This window comes from Pantherophis guttatus, chromosome 10 (genome assembly GCF_059756535.1).
Source record: "Pantherophis guttatus breed Tessera chromosome 10, ASM5975653v1, whole genome shotgun sequence".
In the NCBI taxonomy this organism is placed as follows: Eukaryota; Metazoa; Chordata; class Lepidosauria; order Squamata; family Colubridae; genus Pantherophis; species Pantherophis guttatus.
The window spans coordinates 5392505-5416312 of record NC_142072.1 but is presented as its reverse complement, the minus strand read 5'-3'; the positions used below and the strand labels follow the sequence as shown (position 1 = coordinate 5416312).

Genomic DNA, 23808 nt, shown 5'->3' with positions numbered 1-23808 from the left:
TTGAAAAATTTCAGCAACGGATTCGCTGCCTGGTTGCTGGGTGGACAAGGCCACGCAGGCGTGGCCTACTCGGCTTCCTGCATCATGGTAGCGGGGCGTTTTCGCCCTCCCCAGGCTCCGGAGGCTTTCCTCGAGCCTCCAGGAGGGTGAAAACGGCCTCCGCTGGGGTCCAGAGACTTCCGATAGGTCCGTTTTTCGCCCTCCCAGAGCCTCTGCGCACGCCCTGCACTTACCTGGCATCCAAAACAGGTCGCGTGGAGACTTCTGGGTGGGGAGGACGGGGTCAGCCAGTCCCTGGAACATCCGGTTCAGCGAACCAGATAAAAATTAACAGCCCACATCCGTCCGAACAGGCTGAATCCCACCACTGGTCCTGGGGTGATGTAATCAATTTTTGCAATATTCTGACAAAGCGAAGTTAATGGGGAAACCAGATTCACTTAACACTTAACTGTGACTAGAAAGATTGTAACATCAGGCAAACCTCACTTAACAACTGTCTTGCTTAGCAATAGAAATTCTCGGCTCAGTTATGGTTGTAAGTCAAGAAGTACCTGTAGTAATAGTAGAACTAGAGGCACTTACAGTTGCCAGTGACAATGTGCCCGCCTGGAAGAGTCTTCTCTCGAGAAGCCCAATGGATGAAACTACAGAACATCTTCACTTGTTCCACAAATTCAGGCTCCAGATCTCTGTCCTCCATCTCTTCCAGGTAAGGTAACTTCTTCCTTTTAGTAGGGCAATCAAAGATAAAACACTTCCGGGTGGGGAAGAACAGCCGGATGCATTTGCGTGGCAGATTGAACATCTGATCCTTTTCGGTGTTCCCTAGAAAGCAACATGTCCATCTTGAAGGTAAGTCTGAATTGCATCTGCTAGTGGACATTTCATTGGAGAAGGCAGGACTACAACTCATAGTCTCCTAGCGATTGGCCCAAGCCACCCAACCAACTTTCAAGGCTAAGATGGGACTAGAACTCACCATCTCCTGATGATTGGCCCAAAGTCACCCAGCTAAGATTTCATGGCTAAGGTGGGACTTGAACTCACCATCTCCTGGTTTCTAGCCTGGTGACTTCAAAGAGGGAGATCAAAGAGAAAAATTCAACTGGCTCAAGAGACTCTTTTCACTAATAACTGAGGTCTGTTTTGCTTCTCCCTGAAGAAGGAAAAGTTAGGCCCAACAGCTCCTATTCCTTATCCGAACAACCACATAGATCTTCACACTGCATCTGCCATCAGTACCTTTTTTTAATTCCAGAGCATGTTCAAGATAATCATTCTCCGTGATGGGTTGCCCATCCTCTTCCAGCTGCAGTGTGAAATCTCGCACCGCCCAGACAAAGGTTGGGAAGAAGCCAACAAATTCAGAAGAGTCATCTGTATCTCCAGGGCTGGAGGAAGCCTTTGCCTTGATATGTTCAGACACCTCTGTCACAAAACTATTGGCCCAGTTTAGGAATCAATACATGTACATGAGCAGTGAGTAAAGAGGGTGGCCTGGAAGTGTAGAGAGAAAATCTGCTACCACGGCAATTGTCAAATAAATGACACAACATTATAGCTCTCAAAATGAAAGTGAAATTACCCCTGATGAAGAGCAAAGTGGTTCTAATAACAGGCTTCACCTATTTGTTGCCTCAACCCATTTTCTGCTTCTGCACAATATCCCAAATGTAACCAGTCAATATTCAATCAATCAAGTTTAGCATGCTGGGAAAAAGCAGTGGATGAACTTGGAAATTACATAGGCAAGGATGTTTCTGAAAGATGCCTCACTCCAAATCTGATTACATAGAACAGGGATGGGGAACTTCAGAGCTGTATTTTTTAAAAGACACACACACACACACACACACATATATATATAATTGCTTAAGCAACTCTTAAAGTAGGCAAGAGTTATTGAAAATGTATTTGAGAGTGTCTGTATTAAGAGAAAGTAAAAAAAAAAGATAAATCAGTTTAAAGAAAAACTTAGTTTTTAATAAACATCCTTTATAAAAGGATATTTATAAAATAAATAAATAATTATTCTATAAAGGTTGGAGGGAGGGAGCTAAAGAGAATATTGAAGTTTAAAGCTTGTATGTTAAAGAATAAGATGTAATAGAAGGTTTTGACTTACAAGAAAAAAAGTGTCATTTTTATTTAAAAAATGTTTAGTACCTTTAAAGGGAAAAAAGGAGGGAGAAGGGAGGGGAAGATTCTCCCCCTTTTTTTTTTAGCCAAAGAATTTGAAAGAATATAATAAACTTTGTAAATAAAAACGGTGAGAGTTTATAAAGATTACTAGGTGCAATTAGAAATATATGTTATTTCCATAGCAAGGAAGATAAAGCAGGAATAGTTAACTTGATTACTTTATTTAAAGAGGAAAGTATGTTCTTATTTGGATATCACTTCTGGGATTTGTGCCTGTGAAGGAAAAAAAAATGAAACTTTGATCTTGGTTTTGTTAATTAGAAAGATTTGGTGTTATAGAAATGGCTAGTTATATATTAATGTGTAAAAGCAAGAAGTTGAGGCTGGAATGTGTTTATCTTGTCCTGAGCTAGGAAGAGCTGGGAGTTAATTCCCCTTTTTTCTTTTTCTTTCTCTTTCTCTTCCCCCTTGTATTCCACCCCCCTTTTCCTGTTCCCTTTCCTGCCCTTAATTTCTTATTTTTTTTCTTTTTTTGTATTTTATATAATAATAATTTTAAAAAAACGGTGGGGAACTATGGCCCTTTTATGACCTGTGGACTTCAACTCCCAGAATTCCTCAGCCAGCTATACTTCCCCACCTCTGACATAGATCTACAGAGCTATCCTTGAGAAGGATACTGAAGCTTGTCCAGGGCAGTCTGATCAATGGTCCCCACACTGTTGTAGACCAGGGTGCTGCTCAGCAACACAGCCAAAGCGAAGATCCAGGCATCATTTTGAAAATTGCCCTAAGAAAGAAGAAGTAGTAGTTATGATCTCCTTCTGACTTCTTCAAGGCCCCACTCACATAGGGGGACACACTCTGGACCTGATTTTTATCTCTGGTCAGTGGTTGAATGATCTTGGTAGAGGGGACCTAGATATTAAACCCTTGTCATGGACAGATCATTCACTCCTTCAACTAGACTTTCCTACCGCCTGCCCCCACCGCAGGGAGACGGAACCGACCAGATGGTTCCGTCCCAGGCGCCTGATGGATCCCAAAAGGTTCCTGACGGAGCTTGGGCCGTTTCCTGAGACTCTAACACACGACTCGACTGAAGAGCTGGTGGCCGCCTGGGAAAGGGCGGCCGCTGGAGCTTTGGACCGCGTCGTGCCTTTGCGGCCTCTGACCCGATGCCGATCTCAATTAGCTCCTTGGTTCTCTGAGGAGCTGAGAGAGATGAAGCATCGGAAAAGACGCCTAGAGAGCATTTGGAGGACTAGTCAATCCGATTCCGACCGGACACAGGTGAGGTCTTATATCAAGACCTACCTAGTGGCGATAAAAGCGGCAAAATCTAACCATTTTTCCGCTCTTATCGCATCTGCAGAGAACCGCCCAGCCGCCCTGTTTAGGGTGACCCACTCCCTTCTTCGGGGGGGGAGTGCGGGAAGATCCCTTGCAGGGTCGTGCTGAGGATTTTGTGCAATTCCTGCACGATAAAGTCGCTCGGATTCGGGATGGCTTGGACTCCGATTGGATGAGTCCACGGGAGGAGACCGGGGCAGGTCTTGAGAATGTTATCTGGGAGGAGTTTGATCCTGTGACTCCCGAGGATGTGGACAGGGTTCTGGGTAAGATTAGTGCCGCCACGTGTTTATTGGACCCGTGTCCCTCCTGGTTGGTACTGGCCTCCCGGGAGGTTACACGAGGCTGGCTCCAGGGGATTATAGGTGCTTCTTTGGGTGAGGGTGCCTTTCCTGCTGCCTTGAAAGAGGCAGTAGTGAGGCCCCTCCTCAAGAAGCCTTCCCTGGACCCGGCTGAATTAGCCAACTATCGTCCAGTCTCCAACCTTCGTTTTGTGGCGAAGGTTGTTGAGAGCGTGGTGGCACGACAACTTCCCCGGCACCTGGATGAAGCTATCTATCTAGACCCGTACCAGTCGGGCTTCAGGCAGGGGTACAGCACAGAAACGGCATTGGTCGCGTTGGTGGATGATCTCTGGAGGGCTCGGGACAGGGGTTGTTCCTCTGTCCTAGTCCTATTAGATCTCTCAGCGGCTTTTGATACCATCGACCATGGTATCATGCTGCAGCGGTTGAGGGGGTTAGGAATAGGGGGCACCGTTTTGCGGTGGTTCTCCTCCTTCCTCTCCGACTGCTCGCAGTTCGTGTTGGCAGGGGGGCAGAGGTCGACCTCGAGGCGTCTCGCATGGGGAGTGCCGCAAGGGTCGGTCCTCTCGCCCCTCCTGTTCAACATTTATGTGAAGCCGCTGGGTGAGATCATCCGTGGTTTTGGGGTGAAGTGCCATCTGTACGCTGATGATACTCAGCTGTACATCTCCACCCCAGACCACCCCAATGATGCCCTTGATGTGATGTCCCGCTGCCTGGAGGCCGTGCGGGTCTGGATGGGGAGGAACAGGCTCAGACTCAACCCCTCCAAGACCGAGTGGCTGTGGCTTCCGGCGCCCCGATATAGTCAGCAGGTGCCATCGCTGACTATTGGGGGTGAATCTTTGCCCCCCACGGAGAGGGCTCGCAATCTGGGTGTCCTCCTGGACGCGCGGCTGTCTTTAGAAGAGCACATGACGGCCGTGGCCAGGGGGGCCTTTTATCAGGTTCGCCTGATTCGCCAGTTGCAGCCCTTTCTGGATCGGGACGCCCTGCGCACGGTCACTCATGCCCTTGTTACTTCCCGGTTGGACTATTGTAATGCTCTCTACATGGGGCTCCCCTTGAAGAGCACTCGGAGGCTCCAACTGGTCCAGAATGCGGCCGCGCGGGTGGTTATGGGCGTAACCCGTTATGCCCATGTGACACCCCTCCTGCGCGAGCTGCACTGGCTCCCGGTGGTCTTCCGGGTGCGATTCAAGGTGTTGGTTACCACCTTTAAAGCGCTCCATGGCATAGGACCTGGGTACCTCCGAGACCGTCTTCTGCCACCAATAGCCTCCCACTGACCAGTTCGTTCCCACAGAGAGGGTCTCCTCAGGGTGCCATCAGCCAAGTTATGTCGGCTGGCGGCGCCCAGGGGGAGGGCCTTCTCTGTGGGAGCCCCAGCCCTGTGGAACGAACTGCCCCCGGAAATTCGTACGATCTCCGACTCCGGGTGTTTCGCTGCGCATTGAAGACCATGTTGTTCCGCCAGGCCGGACTATCAACACAATAGTTTTAATTGGGGTATTTAAATTTATTGGGGTTTTAAATTTGAGCCACTTATTTAATTATTTTAAATTTTATATCATTGTTTTTTCTGTGTTTTTAAATAGGCTGTACACCGCCCTGAGTCCTTCGGGAGAAGGGCGGTATAGAAATAAAATTATTATTATTATTATTATTATTATTATTATTATTATTATTATTATTATTATTATTATTCTGAATATATAGCAAAATAACAGAGTTGGAAGGGACCTTGTAGGTCTTCTAGTCCAACCCTCTGCTCAAGCAGGAAACCCATTTCAGACACATGGTTGTCCAAGGTCTTCTTTAAAATCTCTAGTGTTGGAACAGCCACACGTTCGCTAGAAGGTAACTTTTTAGGAGAATGAGATAGCATTCATTCACCAGTCCATAAATTCATTCACTAAATCATTCATCTATACAGGGTGCTGGGAGTTGTAGTTCAGGGACAATTAAAAGCCTTTCGATTTTTATCTTTGGATTTGATAGGGATATATTACAGTGGTGGAATTCAAAAAAATTACTAACGGTACTGTGAGTGTGGCTTGGTGGGCGTGGCTTGGTGGCTGTGGCAGGAATCTCCATTTCCTCCTGATCAACTGGGACTCAGGAGGCAGAGAATAGTTGGGGGCGGGGCCAGTCAGAGTTATTGGTTCTCTGAACTATTCAAAATTTCTGCTATCGGTTCTCCAGAACTGGTCAGAACCTGCTGAAACCCATCTCTGGTATATCAGGCCTGACCCTTGATATTAATATTGAAATCTTCTTTCTGGAAAGTCATATTTAGTGAGATAGTCCTCAACTTATGATCAGAATTGGGACCAGAACTTCCATTGTCAAGCAAGGTGGTTTTTAAGCGAGTCTTACCTACTTTTACAACTTTTTTTTTTTGCCATAGTTTTTTTTTTTTTTTTGCCATAGTTGTTAAGTGAATGACTGCAGTTGTTACATGAATCACACGGTCATTGAAATAATCCAAAGTTTACCCCGTTGACTTTGCTTGTTGGAAGCCAGCTGGGAAGGATCACAAATGGCAATCACACATGATCCAGGGACATTCCAACCATCCTAAATACATGCCGGTTCCCAGTTTTGATCATGTGACTGTTGTAAGTTGAGGACTATGTGTAATGGCATTCTTTTGTAAAAAGAAATATACAAATACAAACTCACCTTTCCTATGTCACCTAATCCTTCAGTATCCAGAAGGACAAGGGTTTGGTTAGGCCTGTCCGGATAGGGAACGCACCACATCCAGATTCCTTTCGTTTTAGCTTGCACTGTGGAGCCCAAACAGAAACCTACAAATGGAAAAAATGCGATAAACTTTAGATCCCAAACAGTCATCTTGTAATATGTAAGCCACAGTTAATAATAAGACAGAGGTTTTCACCACCCGTTTTTCTAGTTGTTTACTGTTTTTGTTAACCCTTTGAAATAGGAAGTTATGCAAGGGTGCCATTTCCCAGATGAAAATGCTTATCAAACATACATCATGTTGAACAGAAGAATCCTCAAAGAAAAGGGGAAGGGGCTACATTTCTCAGAAGCCAAACAGAAACTCAGGAGCAGAAGCATAAATATGCATTGATTAAATCAGCGACTTAAACGGTATGTGGGAAAGGCCTTGGGCGTCTAGCCAAGGAGACACTGCCTAAAAAATGGTCGGACAAGAGGCAGCTCAAGCTGCAGATGGATAATGGGAGGAGCAAGAGGCTCCGAAGAGACCTTCCCTAGTTTCTCCGGTGGTAAAGGAGATGAGTGGAGAATTGTACTTTCATACTTGCAAGATTCTGTCAAGACAGCTTTACAATACAGTAGATTTGTAGATTTGGTTTCCTGTCTGGTTTGCCCAATGAAGCTAATAATAATCGTAAAAACTATGATAAAATTCTGCAAGCTAACATTGGTCCAAAGGGTTCCTTGTCACCAGATGATGATCATTCATAGTGAGCATTTGGGAAAATTGCATCCACACCTGTCCATCGGAGCAGAAAACCCTGGAATTGGGGATGTTCATTTTCCCACCCAGGTTTTAACCTTGTGGATATAACCCTGGTTCATCTCAGACGTTCTCACCGGTAGTTTTGCCAGCCAGCCTGTTCATCAGGTAGGACTTGCCCGTGCGATACAGTCCCACGATGGACACCACCACCACCGGCTTCCGGATTTCAGAGAGCAACTGAAGGGCCTCCGGGCAAGCCCGGAGGCCATTTGGCCCGGTCTCAATCAGGCACACGGGAGCCTCCATCAGCATTGTGGAGAAGATGCAGCTGCAGAGAAGATGTGGCAGGTGCAGGAACTTTCTTCCCAAAGAAGAACTATAAAAGACCCTTCCCCCAAGTTCATGGCCTCACGGTGACATTAAGCCCATCCCAGGTCAGGGAGCACATGGGCTTTGTCATCCCAGATCCCTTCTCAAGCCATCTTCCCCCCAGACTTCCAGAAGCCACTCAGCTGAAGGGCAGTGGGTCTCCAGAGCCAACCCAGCCCCCGATGGCAGACCCATCAAAAGGCAGTGATGGGCCAAAGGGGACTACTCACCCTGCAGCTTCCCCAGAAGCATTTCTGCCCAGGAGCCCCCCAACCTCCCACCCGCCCCTCTCCGAAGACAAGAAACCCTCCTGGCCCCCAACGGACCCTCCTGCCAGCCCTTCACGCCCCCCACCCCGGTTTCTGGGGGCGTCTCTGCCTCCCGCATCCTCCGCAAGTGCTCGGCTAGAGCCGGCAAGGGGGACCCGGGACACCCACCCACCCAGCCTGGCCGGAGGACCCCCAAGTCCAGAAAGCCCCTGCCGCTACGGCGAAGGGCCGGGGGGGGAGAAGCGTCGCCCCCACCCGTTCCCGGGTTCTCCGCCCCACTTTACCGTCTTTGCAAAGGAAATCAGTGGATCGGCCGCCCGGTCTCTTTGCCGTCTGCAGCGATCTCTCTCCCCTCCTGCGCTCATCTCGCTCGGAGGTTTTATAAAGCAGCAGCCGAAAGCGAAAGAGAAGGCTGGAGGGGGCCGGTCCCTTCGCTTCCCCGAAATCGCCTGATTTTGTTTGAAGGATAGAGTCTGTGCCAGGATGGGCCACCGGAAGGCTATAGGGTGGGGACAGATCAACAGATTAACAGAGTTGGAGGGGATCTTATAGGTCATCTGGTCCAACACACACACACACACACACACACACACAGGCTCAAGGAAGAGACCCTGCACCATTTCTGACAGATGGCAGTCCAGTCTCTTCTTGAAAGCCTCCAGGGATGAAGCTCCCACAATTTCTGAAGGCAACTTCTGTTCCATGGGTTGATTGCTCTCCCTGTCAGAAAATTTCTCCTTATTTCTAGATTGAATCTCTCCTGGATCAGTTTCCATCCATTATTCCTTGTCTGGCTTTCAGGTGGCTTGTAAAATAGCTTGACCCCCTCCTCTCTGGGGACTGCGACCATGTCTCCCCTGGTCCTTCTCTTCACTAAACTAGCCATGCCCGGTTCCTTCTTTATATGTTTTAGCCTCCAGAGAAGCGACTGACTTCTCACCAGGGCAGTTAAGATATCTCTCTTTTTACACACACACACACACACACACAGAGGCTCAAGGAAGAGACCCTGCACCATTTCTGACAGATGGCAGTCCAATCTCCTCTTGAAAGCCTCCAGTGATGAAGCTCCCACAACTTCCGAAGGCAACTTCTGTTCCGTGGGTTGATGGGTCTCACTGTCAGAAAATTTCTCCTTATTTCTAGGTTGAATCTCTCCTTGGTCAGTTTGGCAATCATTGGCAATCAATTTATGATGGTTACAATATCCTGGGGTCATGTGATCCCCTTTTGCGATCTTTTGATAAGCAAAGTCATTGGGGAAGCCAGATTCACTTAACAATCGTGTTAGTAATTTAACAACTGCAGTGATTCACTTAACAACGGTGGCAGGACAAGTCATAAAACGAGGCAAAGTTCACTTAACAGGTGTCTCGCTTAGCCACAGAAATTTTGGGCTCCATTGTGTGGTTGTAAGTTAAGAACTATCTGTGTAAAACACAAGTAGTACGTTATATTATTTGAGTTCAGGGGCATTTATAGAATATTGATTAAGATGATTACTGCTCTCCTATTTAAACTTTTTAAAGATAAAAAGAAGCTGATACAATATTCATTAGGGTTTCTGAAATATTAATGGTGACAAAGAGAGATCAACAAATTCCACTGAAGGGATAAATATCTACCTTTTTTTTATTATTTTATTTCATATCAAATTTATATACTGCCCTTCTCCCTGAGGACTCAGGGCGGTGTACAGCCAAATAAAAACATAAACTACAAACATTAAAATACTATTAAAAAGATATATATAAATTTGACCCCATAATTAAAAAAAACAATGACAACCAGTTAAAAACATTTAAAAGTGTTAACGTTAATCTGCATAGCTCCATCCTCGATTAGTTCTAACTTGGATTAGTTAATTGAATGTATCTAAATAACCCAGAGTTTAGAATTCAGTGCTTTTCTGTGTTTTTGTGTGTGTTTTTGTGTGTGTGAGAGAGAGAGAGAGAGAGAGAGAGAATTATCGTCCCTCAAAAAAACTTTTTTTATTTGCTTTATATTAAAGAGGTGACACCCACCCCTTTTACACTGTCTTTGACTGTTTCCCCCCCCCAATGACGTTGCGATGGTTCGGCCCAACTGTTGCTCGTTCCCTCCTTCCCAAATGTTTGAGAGGCCGTCGCCCTTCACCCCGTCGGCGCGAGCTCCAGTCCTTTGGCCTTTTGTATTTCCCCAGCCTGGAAAAGCGACAGTTTATAAATCCCGATCAAAAGCAGGCAAATCAGGAGGATCCTGATTGGCCGCTGGGGTTGAGGGAAAATAACAGGCCGCCGTTGATTGGCCCGCCTTGCCAAGGGAGGATGTTAGGAAAGCTGCGACTGGCTGCTTGGCGGGGAGCTGTTGCAGGGACCGTTTTATGGGGTGGCGGTGGGTGTAGAGAGGTTTCAGAAATGCAGATTTAATTCTTGCGTAAAGTTTCTCTCTCTACCTCGGCGCTCCACGCACAAATAACCTTTTATTATGCAGTATTTTAATGGCACCTCACTGCCTAGTCCCCCAGGAGTGACCTTATCAGAGAGATCCAAGATCCCCCTTGTTGCCTCACAACTATTCTGGTTGAGGTCGACCCGTCTAAATCTTTTCCTCCTCCTGATTGAAAAGCATATATAAAAAAAGTTTTTGAAAAAGGCCTGGTTGCCTTAAAACCCCTGCAAATCCCTTTTTTCCTAGCCAAAATTTTGGGGCACCTCGGGGTGCAGCTGCATCCCTGCTTGTTGGGGGATCCTGATTCCCCCATGGGGCTCTTTCCCAATGTGTGAGATTGTCTGAAGCTTTTGGGTCCTTGGTTTTGGTCTCCTGTGAGACCTGCAGCCTTTGCAAACCATGGTTTATTATGCTTCAGGACAGGGGAAGCCAGCCAGTTGGGTCTTGAGCCAGCAATCCAGGATTAAGCAAACTCTGGCTTAGGTCAAGCCATGATTGCAGTCAGAGCGACCTGAGATCCTTTTAGAAGATGCCACACGCGAGGCGGCCCTCTTAAGACTGCCAACCCGGGTCCAGGCTGCGCCCTTTGTCAAACCTTTGTTGTCCTGGGAGTTCATTTATTTCATTTCATTTCATTTATTACAGCTGCCCAATTTTGATGGACTCCGTCTAATTCCAGCATGATCATTTCAGTCATATATCAAAACAACTCACGGGGTGTCCCCTGAATCTTGCAAACAGGAAATATCCCCAAACAATTTATGGTGGCAATTAATAGACCAGGCTTTTCCCATAAAGGCCCTCGTTTCACAGAAAGAGATTCTAGTATTATTCCTGACCTCTCATTGTTATCTTTATGTGGCCTCAAGCCAACATTTCGCTTATTTAGAAATGACTTTTCTGGACGCAGATTTGGCTCACTTAAAAAAAATAACTTTCATTTAGTTTCCTGTATATGCTAATCCCTCTCTGGCAGTGCTGTTCTAAAGTCAGAAAGCAACTTCAAAATATAGAGGGGAAATGCATGTTTCAAATAAGGAAAAAGATAGAAGATGCATGGCAGGGTTAAATCTCTGGGGAATGTTTCTGATGTGTATAAAACATGGGATGAATTGGAAAAAAATTCAATTTCCTAAACAGTAGCCAACTAACTGTTGTTGGATGTACTCTGACTGAGGAAGGGCTTTTATGTTTTCTTCAAAAGATATTTCCTCCCTCTCTTTCAGGTTCACACGTTATGGGGGACAATGAGGATCTTGATGCTGCAGGTGCCTCAAATGTTCAGAGCAGCCTTTCAGACTCCTCTGTGGAGAACAGTGCCACGCAAGATGACTACCCACTTTCCACCACGGCACGCTCTCCAACCTGCGCCCGCTGCCGTAATCATGGCATCAGGGTGCCATTGAAAGGCCACAAGAACTGTTGCCAATTCATGGACTGCCAGTGTGACAAATGCATCCTTATTCTGTAAGCTGGGAGGGGGAAACATGGTGAAAATGAAATGGCGGGCTTTGCTGTTCTTGTTAGGTGTGCTGCAGCTGACGGCATCATCGGATGGGCCTCAGTGGGAAGCGTAAATAAGAACTGAATTGCTCTTTGCAGGGATTTGGTAGCTTGGAAACATGTTCAGGAGGATAGTGCCTGCTTTTGTTTCCGAATAACAGCCGCTTCTGGTTGAACTAATAGCTTCTTGGCCAGTAACTTGCTCTGAAAATGAAAAGCAATCTTGAAAGTGTTCAGTTTTAATGGGAGGAACATGACTGTATGCTAGCATCTTAAAGGCGTTTTTTAAAGCAGGGATAGACACAATATGGCCCTCTAGATTGTGCTAAATTACAAATGCCATTTGCTTTTGCCAAGGGAAGATAGCAATAGCACTTAGATTTATATACCGCTTCACAGTGTTTTAAAAGCACTCTCTGAGCGGTTTACAGAGTCAGCCTCTTTCCCCCAACAATCTGGGTCTTCGTTTTACCGACCTGGGAAGAATGGAAAGCTGAGTCACAATCTTGACAAGATCGAACTGCTGGCAGTGGGCAGAATTCGCCTTCAATACTGCATTCTAACGACTGTGCCATCATTTGAACAACATGAGGGGGCATTGCAGGTAGTCCTCGACTTGCGACCACAATTGAGCCCAGCATTTCAGTTGCTAAGTGAGTTTGCATTTTACAACTTTTCTTGCCACAGTTGTTAAGTGAATCACGGCATGGTTGTTAAGGGAATTGGGCTTCTCTGTCGACTTTACTCGTCAGAAGGTTGCAAAAGGCGATCATGTGACCCCGGGAGGCTGCAACCATCATAAATACGAGCCAGTTGCCAAGGATCTAAATTTTGATCATGTGACCGTGGGGATGCTGCAACGGTCATGTCAGTCATAAGCCACTTTTTTTTAGGACCATTATAACTTCAAATGGGCTCTAAATGAATGGCTGTAGGTCGAGAACTACCTGTATTAATTACGCATCCCTTATAGAGCCCAAAGCAGATCCAGGAAGCTATTCCTGACTTACAAGCCTCTTTATCTCCATTGGGTTAATTGACAGGTGAACATCAGAGGGAAGTGAAATTGAAGAAGTACAGAAATGTATTTAGTTCCTGATTTATATCCTGTTCTCTAAGCAGTGAAGTGGCTCAGTGGCTAAGACACTGAGCTTGTCAATCAGAAAGGTCGGCAGTTTGGCGGTTCGAATCCCTAGTACAGGTCTCCTGCGTGAGCAGGGGATTGGACTAGATGACCTCCAAGGTCCCTTCCAACTCTGCTACTGTTAAGTTAATTAAAACTCAAGGCAATAAAGTCTCTTTGCTTCTCTTGACCAATTGAACTGCTTCATTTAGCTTTGGAGACAACCAGGCCATTGTCGTGCAGTCAGTGGGAAGGATTATTAGAATAATAGTGCAAACAATGTTTTGTCTTTACTTCTTCTATTATTTGATTGTAAAGATATATATATATTGGGTCTTCTAGGCAAAGACGCCGGGTCATGGCCGCCCAAGTGGCTCTTCGTAGACAACAGGAACTGGAACTGAAACGACACTTTCCCAGTGGTTTGCTACAGCTTCAAGACAGTGGGCCACCAAACTTCCTCCCCTTGGCGAAACCGCTGAAAGCGATTAAACCATGCAGGGGAGGGACAGGTAAAACCATTTCTAGCATCTGATGGAATACAAAAATTTTAAAAAAAAGGCTACAGTGGCTTAGTAATGAGTAGATGTTCTAGATCAGGGGTGTCAAACTCAAGCAGCCCGTGGGGTGCTTAGAGCTGGCCCAAGGGCCGCCCTGGAAACAATGAAGGACCAGCCTACGGTGCTTCTGCCAGCAAAAATGGAGCTCGGGAGAGCCCCCCGCAGCCCTCCCAAGCTCCGTTTTCACTGGCAGAGGGTTGCAGGAAGCCGTCACAGCCGAAAACAGAGCTCGGGAACCTCTTTTCACCGGCAGAATGCATGGGCCATCAAAGGTGCCCCCCACATGAGTGATGTCGAACTAGCCACACCTACCCTGACCACGCCCCGCCCCCCCAAGGTCAAACACAACCCTGATGCGGCCCTCAATGAAATCGAGTTTGACACCCCTGAGCTAGATTCTAGAACAAGTGTTTCTCAGTCTCAGCCACTTTTAAGATGTATGGACTTCAACTGTGTGGATCCCAGGGGAATTCTGGGAGTTGAAGTCCACACATCTTAAAAGTGGCTGAGACCGAGAAACACTTGTTCTAGAAGACGTGACACATCACGACTGAGGAAACTGTTGTGGTTCAGCCTGGGAATCTTGACCATTGGCCAAACAATGATTCATATTGAACCCATTCTCCCCTTTGATTGGATAGACAAGAAGGAAAATGAAGAACCTATGAACGAGTCAGAAGATGGACTCCGAGGAACTTCAGGACTCCTGCGAAGACAAAGGCGGAGAACTGCAAGGAAGGTGAGAAAAGAAGTTCTTATTGACAAAGTCATTGTAAGAGCAGATTCCATGTAGCGCCTCACCTATCATACTTCCCTAAAAACAAGATTCCTTTAAAAAGTTTAACAGAATCCATGGCAAAGGAAACAAAAATAAGGAACGCTATTTATCTCATTCTATGAACTATACAGTACAGGTAGTCCTCGAGTTACAACAGTTCATTTAGCAACCGTTCACAGTTACGACGTCACTGAAAAAAGTGAGTTATGGCCATTTTTCACACTTATGACCGTTGCAGCATCCCCGTAGTGACATGATCAAAATTCAGACACTTGGCAACCGGCTCATATTTATGATGGTTGCAGTGCCTCGGGGGTCACGTGATCCCCTTTTGTGACCATCTGACAAGCAAAATCAATGAGGAAGCCAGATTCACTTAACAACCGCATTACTAACTTAACAACTGCAGTGATTCTCTTAACAATTATGGTAAGAAAAGTCATAAAATGAGACAAAATTCACTTGACAAATGACTCGCTTAATAACAGAAATGTTGGGCTCAATTGCGGTCGTAAATCGAGGATTTTTATGTGGAAAATCTTAATATTTTGTAGAGAAAACATTTACCTCTCAGTATTTTATCAGCAATCACCATGTGGCCATTAATTCTGACAAACTGAAACAGGATTTCCCAATTGGCAATGCTTTCTTCCGGCGTTCCTAAGAGCCTAAGACAAATGTGTTAATACCTATGTAATGAATAGTCTACATACAACAGTGATTTTCTAAGGATAACTAGCTAACATATTTTGTGGCTCAAGTAAGCTTTCCTAAAAATTCCAAAAAACCCCATAAAAGTTATCTTTTAAAATTACAGTACATTATTTTCTGCAAATAAATTTCAGTAAGATGAATGCTGGGGGGTGAGGGGGAAGGAATTCATTGATGTCACAGAATAACGTGTAAGATTACACAGTATAGTATTTACAATATGTTTCTTATACTAATTTATGCTATATGTTGTCCTTTAGGAAAATTCCTGGTTACCTCTGTCTCCTTGTTCAAAAGTGACTGAGCTGCCCTGGGCTCTCGGAGGACATCATGCTCCTCCTCCTTGGTTCCCGCCTCCTCTTGCAATGCCCCCAAGCTCTTTCTCCCCTTTCCTGCCTCAGGAGCATTCCTTTAATCTTCCGTGTATGGAAGGTAGGTAACCTATTATTTTAGTCATTGAAGCTAGCATGAGTGTCCAACCTTTTGGCTTGCCTGGGCTGCATGGAGTGAAGAGGAATTGTTTTGGGCTGCATATACAATATATAAAAGTAAAGGTTCCCCTTGCACATATGTGCTAGTCGTTCCCGACTCCAGGGGGCGGTGCTCATCTCCGTTTCAAAGCCGAAGAGCCAGTGCTGTCCGAAGACATCTCCGTGGTCATGTGGCCGGCATGACTCAACGCCAAAGGCGCACGGAACGCTGTTCCCTTCCCACCAAAGGTGGTCCCTATTTTTCTACTTGCATTTTTTACGTGCTTTCGAACTGCTAGGTTGGCAGAAGCTGTGACAAGGAACGGGAGCTCACCCTGTTAAGCGGCACTAGGGATTCGAACCACTGAACTGCTGACCTTTCGATCGCTCAGCGTCTTAGCCACTGAGCCAACACATCCGTTTTATACACTATATAATAATGTATATAAATCACATAATAAAACTTTACAATCTTTTTATACTGTAAGCCTCTTATTGGCCTTCCTGCTCAGGCTTGACAACAGCCACTTACAACTTTCTTTTTTTCTGCAGGTTGCCATGGAAATGAAGCTTTATACACACCAGAGAGTTATATGCCTGCTCCAGGGCAGATGTTTCATCCGGTGCCTGGTGTCCCCTGGTGTCTACCTCCACCTACTGATCTATCGAGGTACACTGGGCTTGTGAAGGAAGGCAGAATATACCTGTCCCAGGAGAAATGTCTATGGAGATTCAGTCATCCAGGTCATGGTTGTCCGAAAGATGCTTTTCCAAGAGGCAACTGGACTATCTATTTTTTCTTTGAAGATGTTTCGCTTCTCATCCAAGAATATTCTTTGATGAGAAGCAAAATGTCTTCAAAGAAAAAACCTTTGGGTTATTTCACCTTTGGGACTGTGCCAGTTGCAGGATCCAGTTTGAATCAGTCACCGGGACCAGAAGTTTATTCTTCCAAGTTTTTAGACTCGCCCTTGTGGCCCATTGGCTGCCGGCCCCTCCAGCAGCCAAATCAGAGGAGGAGGAGGAGGTGTGGGAGTCAGGGTCAGCATCAAGGCAACCTGAGAGCTCCGAGGGGGAAGAGGGAATGGAGCTGTCAGAGAGAGAGACAGAGGCGGATCCTGGGCTGTCCGTCAGCCCTCAGATGGAGAGTCAACAGCCCCCAGGTCTGGAGGTGGCTGATGATGAAGAGGAGGAACAGCTGGGTCCAGTGCCTGACGCACAGATGCGCAAAAGGCAGAGGAGAGGAGAGCAGTGGAAATCCATGGGCTGATCCTGGGGAAGGAAGAGCCACTGCTGCTAGTGAAGCCCCATCCTAGCTCTGGGGATAAAAGGCAGGGGCAGAGATGAATAGGTGTGGTAGACAACTACCGTATTTCTCAGATTATAAAACGCACCTTTTTCCCACAAAAAAGGGTGAAAACCTGGGTGCGTCTTATACTCCGAATGTAGCCCCGCCCAGCTTTTCAAACGGAGGTTTCAGAGGCTGAAAAAAGCATCAGAAAAGAAGCTTCAGAAAAGAAGCCCCCAGATAGAGCTTCAGAGGCTTTTTTTCTGAAGCTCTGTTTTAGAGGCTTTCAGAGGCAGGAAAAAGTTTTTTCTGAAACAGTTTCAGAAGTTTCAGAGGCAGAAAAAAAAGCAAGGCACAGAGCTCACAACCAAGGAACCTGTTGCTAAAATTCACCTCTGGGAACAGCTGATTGGGGGTATTCCGGGAGGCCCCACCTGCCAATCAGCTTTTTTCTTATTTTCCTCCCCCAAAACTAAGGTGCATCTTATACTCCAGTGCGTCTTATACTCTGTAAAATAACGGTATTCATCTCCCCTGCCGGATAGGCTTGTTAGCTTGAGGTGAAAGAGAAACTTTTTGCCAGGGCTGCCGGCACTCCTAATGAATCTTTTGAGTTCATTTCAGAGGGTTTGTCATGTTTGGGGAGCTGAATCAGAACACCCATCCTCAGGGAACTTCTCTTTCTCCAAAAAGTGACACATTTTGTAGAGAGAGAAGTTTAACGCATTATAAGCCGCCCTGAGTCTCCTGAAAAGGGCGGCATATAAATCAAACTAATAAATAAATAAATAAATAAAGTTCCTTGAGGATGGGCTCCAGCACGAGTCCAAAAGCTCAGAAGAATAAACCTATGGTCCTGATGACCAACTCAGATTGAATCCTGCTACAGTGGGCATCTTTATCATTTCTGCACAGAGAAAGGTTGTGCAGAGACTTCAGAGTGAGCAGCACCTAGCTGATCCTGGGTGATTTTAGAAATGCCAAGCAGAGTCCAATCTGGTTATTACTTGGATGGGAGGAAATCCATCAGGAAATCCCAAGGCTGTGAACAAGATTGGAAAGCTGAAAAGTACCGTCGCAAAAATCAAGCTGGATTGACCCCCTAAATAAATGGGATAAGAGAGTGACCCTGATCTTGCAGGTTTCTAGAGAGGCATTTAAGGCCTCTTTTGCTAGTACTTGGGTCAAGATGAGTAGAGCTCCCAGTTAGAGCTATTTAATTCTGATTGCGATTTAATAGTGGTGTTTTATTTATTAGTCGATTGTTTAGTCCTGATTGCCATTTAATTGTTTTCGTTTGCTTTAATGGTGTGTGTTATTTTTCTTCTGTGTTTTAGTTTAATGATTTTTTGCATGCCACCCAGAGTCGCGTTTGAGTTGGGCAGCCATGAAAACGTTCCAAATAAATTAACAATAAAACTCAACAGGAGTCAAGATTATCTTGAGGGAGAAATGAAGTGAACCGAAATGGGTTTATAGAAATATATTTACAAGAAGCAATTTAAGCTGTGCCAGTTGGATGAACTATGGGAAGTTTTAAATACTCGATTCCTGCAGTTTTGAGAAGGAAGGTTTTTAATGAAAAGAATGAAAACCTGTCGGATTTATAAAAAGAAATTCTGGCAGAATTATTTAAAAAGATAACCAACCCTGATTCTTCATTCCATCTGAACCAGATGAGATAATATAAGGGCTACGCTAGAGCCTAGATACAGATTGCTTAACGCCTTGTAAGCCACCCTGAGTCTCCGGAGAAGGGCAGCATAAAATAAAAAATAAAATAAAATAAACACACACACACACAAAAGCTAGGTTTTATTATAGAAATGTGTGAAATAATGCAGAGAAAATTAACACTTTTTAAAATACCAAGTTATATTGGTAAAGAAAATGCTCAAACTAGTTAGTTGGAACTACTAACTTAGTTCTAGTTGGGTGGTACTCTTCCACCAGAAGAATATAGTGGGAGCATGCAGTCAAAAACATGAACCAAATGTAACAGAAAGAATGAATTAATTGGATAAACAGAAAACAAAACTGCTGGAATAACGATTTTGCAAGCAGTCTTTCTGTCTAAGGCGAAGCCTTACATCCTGGGAGGAAAAAATACTTCAGTGAATGGAATAGCCAACTTAAATTCTGTGTCTTGTATTTTCTGATTCGGCATCTTGTATTTTCTGATCCGAGTACAGGGGCAGATGTCTATACTGACAAACATTTACTCCAAACAGCAAGTTGTGGGTGTATATGTAAGGAGAACTTGGAAGAATGACAGCAGTAGTAGTCTCTTCCCCCTCAACAGTTTGTGTTTTAGCAAGGACAGAAGGCAAGTGGGAGACAAGCTGCCACTTAAGAATGTTACAAACAGACCTCTCTCTTTTTCTTTCTCTCTCTCTCTCCCTCTCTCTCTCTCTCTCTCTCTTTCTCTCTGTCTCTCTCTCACAGCCGCATGGCCCTGAACCCCATCAGTGGCAACATGGATTTGAGCCGACGTTCCAAGGCCCCGTCTCTGGGAGGTCAGGTATTTTGTTTTACCTGTGTTCAGCCCATGAACAGGAGTCATTCTGTTTCCTCTCCTCAGGAGGAACCAACCTGAGGGAAGTTGCGATGAAACGGTGAAAGAGAATTATTTCATCTGTGGGTCTGATATGGGGACAGACTCAAAAAGAGATTCATTTGATTGTGTCTCTCTTGATATCTCCATTTCCAGTTAGTGGCTGATAGGAGTGGGATAGAAGTAAATCCTCGACTTACAACTGCTGGGGAAAAAAGGGACTTATAACTGGTCCCTCACAGTTATGGCCATCTCAGCGTCCCATGGTCACAGGCACAGGCATGTATTTATGACAGTTGCAGCATCCCTGGGATTGCATGATCATCATTGGCGACATTCCCAGAGGGGCTTTTGACAAGCAACGTCAATGGGGAAGCTAGATTTATTTAACGACTGCAGCAAAAAAAAAAAAAAAAGTTTGTAACATTGGCTGCGACTCACTTAACAATTGCATTGCTTAACCAGGGAAGTTCAGGTCCCAAATGTGGTTGCGAGTCGAGGACTACCTGTATTGTCATAAAGAAGTGCAAGGCTTCCCATTTCAGTGCTACTTTTGAATAGATAAAACATATTCCTTCCAAATAACCCACTGGCTGAATTCAACCAGCATGCAAGGTTAAGCTAAAATACCCAGGCCCTTTGTGGCATAGGCATTTGCAGGAGGGGCAAATGGCAAAATGCACATCGCAACATGTGACGCACCTTGAAATCATTGTGGCTAGCCACAGGCATCTCTGGTTTGTGATTGTTGTGCCATGTTGTGGGAAGCTAGTCCCGTTTTAACAGATCTTGGGAACTGGGCCAATCCATTAAGCCATTCATATGGAATATTTGTTTTGGCCTTTTATATAGGCACAGCAATTAAGTTGTTAATGTGGCTGTAGTGTATGTACATTGCATGAAGCCAGGCATTCTCTGTGGGGTTGCTTCCTATTTAGCACAGATCTCTTCCTTGCAAGGATCTTATGCCTGCAGACGATGCAATAACGTGCAATAACTTACAGAATGCACGAATTGAGCAAAATGAATAAAAGAGAATGCCTAACCGGGGGATAAGGCAGCCTAAAACGTATCGATAAAATGATTAATTAAAGCAAATAGTTTTGCTCTTTGTCACTGGCAGGTGGTCAAATGAGTAATTTCTGGGACAGTGTTTCGCACAGGGTACTTACATAAGCGACCAGCGCGTCATCTTTATTCCGCTCGAATTGAAAGTTCTATAAAAGAAGAGCCCAGGTCACGTGCCACCTCCTAAGCCAGCCTTGGGCTCGATTGAAACTAAAGCTAGAAAAAGCCTAGGCTCTGGTATAATTTTGCTCTGTTCTCTTAGGATGAGGTAGTAGGAGAGGATAGGTTTCCCCTGCCTTCACAGTGTTTCCTCACTTGCTGGAAAAAACAGATGGGACAGCCACTTGTCTGGAATGATATTTGGGAGTGGGGGGGGGTGTCTCCTGCTTGAGCAGCGGGTTGGACCGAAGACCTCCGAGGCCCCTTCCAACTCCGTTGTCCTGAATTGAAAAAATATAACTTTGGTCCTGTTGACGTCTCTTTGTTGATCCTGAGGTTAATTGTGTGTCCTGCTCTCTTTCAGCCCAATTCTTCCGCTCACCTTTCAGTCTGGCCCACCCGAGGGTTTTTCTTCTCGCCCCTTTCTGAGCAACAGCTCCAGAAAGAGGCCGCCGAAGCCTTGATGGTGTTAAGGAATGCCCCCCAATCTAGCCCCATGCTTTCCCCTTCGGGCCTCCTGCCCCCTGCCAACACCATCTCTGCCCTCATGGGCCCCCCGAGTTTCTCCCACCCTATAGAAGCCATTCCCAACCCTGCCCTTCCCAGTCCTTTCCAGCCACATCCCTCGTACTTCCTGCCTCCCTACGTTCCACAGGGTATCAAGGCCTCGAGGGACATAGCCTTGAAGCGAGCCCACGTACCCCCAGAGTCGGTCAATGCTCACCCCGAACAAGTTCCAGGGCCCTTCTTCTTTCCACTGTTCCACGGTAGCCCTCATCCCCAGCAATACAAAAACGTCCGCCTGTTCTCGGTCGCTCCGTCTCGAGGGGCTCAGGTAGCGACCTCTCTCATGGTTTCCAGCATCCAGCCGGTCAAACCGAGCCTTGGGACGGCTTCCGGTTACAGCCACCACTACCATTTTGCCCCAAACTTGAGAACTTACCACAGCACCTCAGGCTCCATGCAAAAGACTGTCTGCTTGCCCCAAAGCATGGAGGCCGGCTGGATTTCTGAGACCAGCGTTGAAGTCCTTGCGCCCTCTAGCTCCGCTCCTGGCCATCCGCCGCTGATGCCTTTCTGCGTCTCGCCCATGGACGTCTCGGTCACCGTGCCCTTCCAAGCAGGATCCCCCGTTGGGATGGATCTGCACATGCTCCCTCCCAGTTTGTCTCTGCTGAACCCCGGCCCCTGCCTTCTAGCTCAGCCCTCTTTCCCAGACCCCTTACTTCTCCCAGGGCAGCTGTCTCAGCAGTGCCAGCCCCAGCAGTTCCAAGAAGGAAGGTGTTCCGGCAAAAAGCTCAAAGAAGAAGAGCACGACAAGTGCCGTAAGGGGCCTGACAGCAAGGATGAAAAAGGTCAGATTTCTGCCAGCTGCTCAGAAGTTCATTATTTTACGTTACATTAATGCCGCCCCTGCGTGCATTAAGCACGTAAAGCAACTCCCATCACCTCACCAGTATGGCAGAGGTTGCGATGATGAGAAATGTGGTCCATAATACCCAGTGGATGTTTTATGTATGGATCTTTGCAGTTGTTCAGAAGGCCTGTGGAGCGAGTAGAGAGATCAATAGCAATAGCGCTTAGACTACTATACCGCTTCGTAGTGCTTTATAGCCCTCTTTAAGCAGTTTACAGAGTCAGCTTCCTGCCCCCAACGATTTTACCAACCTCAGAGTGATGGAAGGCTGAGTCAACCTTGAGCCTGTCAGGGCTCTTAAATTTAAAAACAACCAAGCAACTTATGACACTGGTAACCCAATCAAGGCGAAACAATAATTATCTACACCCAACCCATCCTTGATATGGAACTGCCATCTCAAACCAAAGTGCAAATGGTTCCTGTAGTCTGCAGTTTTTCTGGAAATCCGTTCATACTCCTACACCATTCGAAGGGTGTTCCTAACAGCTAGCGTTTTGCCAAAATCCGTGTCTGAATGGCTGTTGTAAGTTCAGTGGAATTGTGATATAGGAGGTGTTGGAAGAAATGTCCATCTGGGCTCAGTCCCAAGTGGGGAAAAAGACACTGGAAACATGGTGGCTGTTTGGAAAAAGATGGTTTAATAGTGGACAGGACCACATGGTTTCCAGGTCCTGGGCAAAAAGGGCACATGGAGTGGAGAGAGAGAGAAATTTATACCCTCTGTTGGGATTTGAATTTGAGCTTGTATTCTGATTGGTTGTCAGGCTCCCATGGGGCCATGCAGGGGTAACTTTGTAGGTTGTCTTTTGAGTCCCAAGCTTGGTTGACTCTTGCTGGGTGATGATATAATAAAAGGCCTTTGGGCAATTTCTACTATGGCTCTGCCTGAAGGAGGTAGATCTTTGTTATGTAGAACAGACTGGCCCAGGCCTTAATGGCCCATTGACAAAAGTGGGGGGAGGGGGGGCTGAGTTTCTGCCTCCCTTTTAGAGGAAATAGTCTGCTCTTTTAATATTTCCTAAAATATTTTCCTAGGAGAGGGGAGGGTGCTAACTTCCTATAGAGCAATAGCTCAGTGACATGTAGTGTCAATGATCTAACAGGCTTCCTCTGTTCCGTTTAGATTCAGCCGCAACAGGCGAGTGCCTGACATCCAAACAAGCGCCTAGCCAGTCTGCTCAGCAGGTCTCAGAAAACCCCCAGCAGCCAAGCCACCTCCACCAGGCCAACGGCTCCCCTTCGGTGTCTTTGAGCATCGGCCAAATGGGCTCCATATCCCTTCCCAGTTAAGTCTTCTGGTTGGGAAAGGACAAGGCTGGCATACACCCAACTGCATCTGCGGAAATCTTTGAGCGGAAGAGGGAGGCTTCCGTTGATTAAGGCCCCACTCCAAGCCAGGAATCTTTGAAAAGGAGAGGGGGCTTCTACACCAGGTTGCAGCCTTGGCATGTTTTTCATTCTACCTGCAACTGAATTATTGCAATTGCCGGTCCCTTTTATTGGCGTAATGCACCAAGTCCAGATCATTTAACACGGTCAATTCATTTTTAACTAGTTCTGTGCCCGATGGAAGGCCGAGTTTGTTTTGACTTGAACCATTGTTATATTTTAGACAACAGGAAGTTTACTTTTAGACACCAAGTTGGTTTGCATTCCTTTTTTGAAAAGGGTATTTTCCCATCGTTTTCTCAAATCAGAGGGATATGATTGATAAGCAAAAACAGGTTTAAGGCGCACTGAGAATTTGATCCACTTACGGGATCTTGCATATTATTGATTCAGGAGAAGAAACGAATGTTGAATTCATGATCCGAAAGTTTGCTGCTAATAAAAATGTTGAGAAGTA

At 45.9% G+C, this 23808-nt stretch overlaps 2 protein-coding genes across 5 annotated transcripts in view; one reads left to right on the top strand and one right to left on the bottom strand.

The window, feature by feature from the left end:
• LOC117677652 (guanylate-binding protein 1-like) overlaps window positions 1-8840 on the bottom strand; it is a 14450-nt gene extending 5610 nt beyond the window's left edge. Inside the window, exons 1-6 of the mRNA XM_034437980.3 lie at window positions 8183-8840; window positions 7395-7588; window positions 6489-6616; window positions 2826-2935; window positions 1246-1442; window positions 586-828 (exon numbers count right to left, since the gene is read on the bottom strand). Coding sequence (XP_034293871.2) covers window positions 586-828; window positions 1246-1442; window positions 2826-2935; window positions 6489-6616; window positions 7395-7572 — 856 coding nt within the window. The 5' untranslated portion in view covers window positions 7573-7588; window positions 8183-8840. The remainder of the gene's footprint in view (window positions 1-585; window positions 829-1245; window positions 1443-2825; window positions 2936-6488; window positions 6617-7394; window positions 7589-8182) is intronic.
• Window positions 8184-23808, top strand: LOC117677651 (uncharacterized). 4 transcript variants are annotated; one of them, XM_087876069.1, is made up of 9 exons: window positions 8184-8404; window positions 11555-11795; window positions 13297-13466; window positions 14156-14253; window positions 15264-15435; window positions 16026-16143; window positions 19207-19282; window positions 20907-21897; window positions 23086-23808. In XM_087876069.1, exons 2-9 carry the CDS (start codon window positions 11566-11568, stop codon window positions 23250-23252), a joined length of 2022 nt encoding a protein of 673 aa, XP_087732195.1. In that variant the 5' UTR covers window positions 8184-8404; window positions 11555-11565; the 3' UTR covers window positions 23253-23808. The 4 variants fall into 4 exon arrangements, with proteins under 4 accessions (XP_087732195.1, XP_060549848.2, XP_034293868.3 ...); XM_060693865.2 differs by lacking the exon at window positions 8184-8404 and adding an exon at window positions 8882-9060; XM_034437977.3 differs by lacking the exon at window positions 8184-8404 and adding an exon at window positions 10012-10271.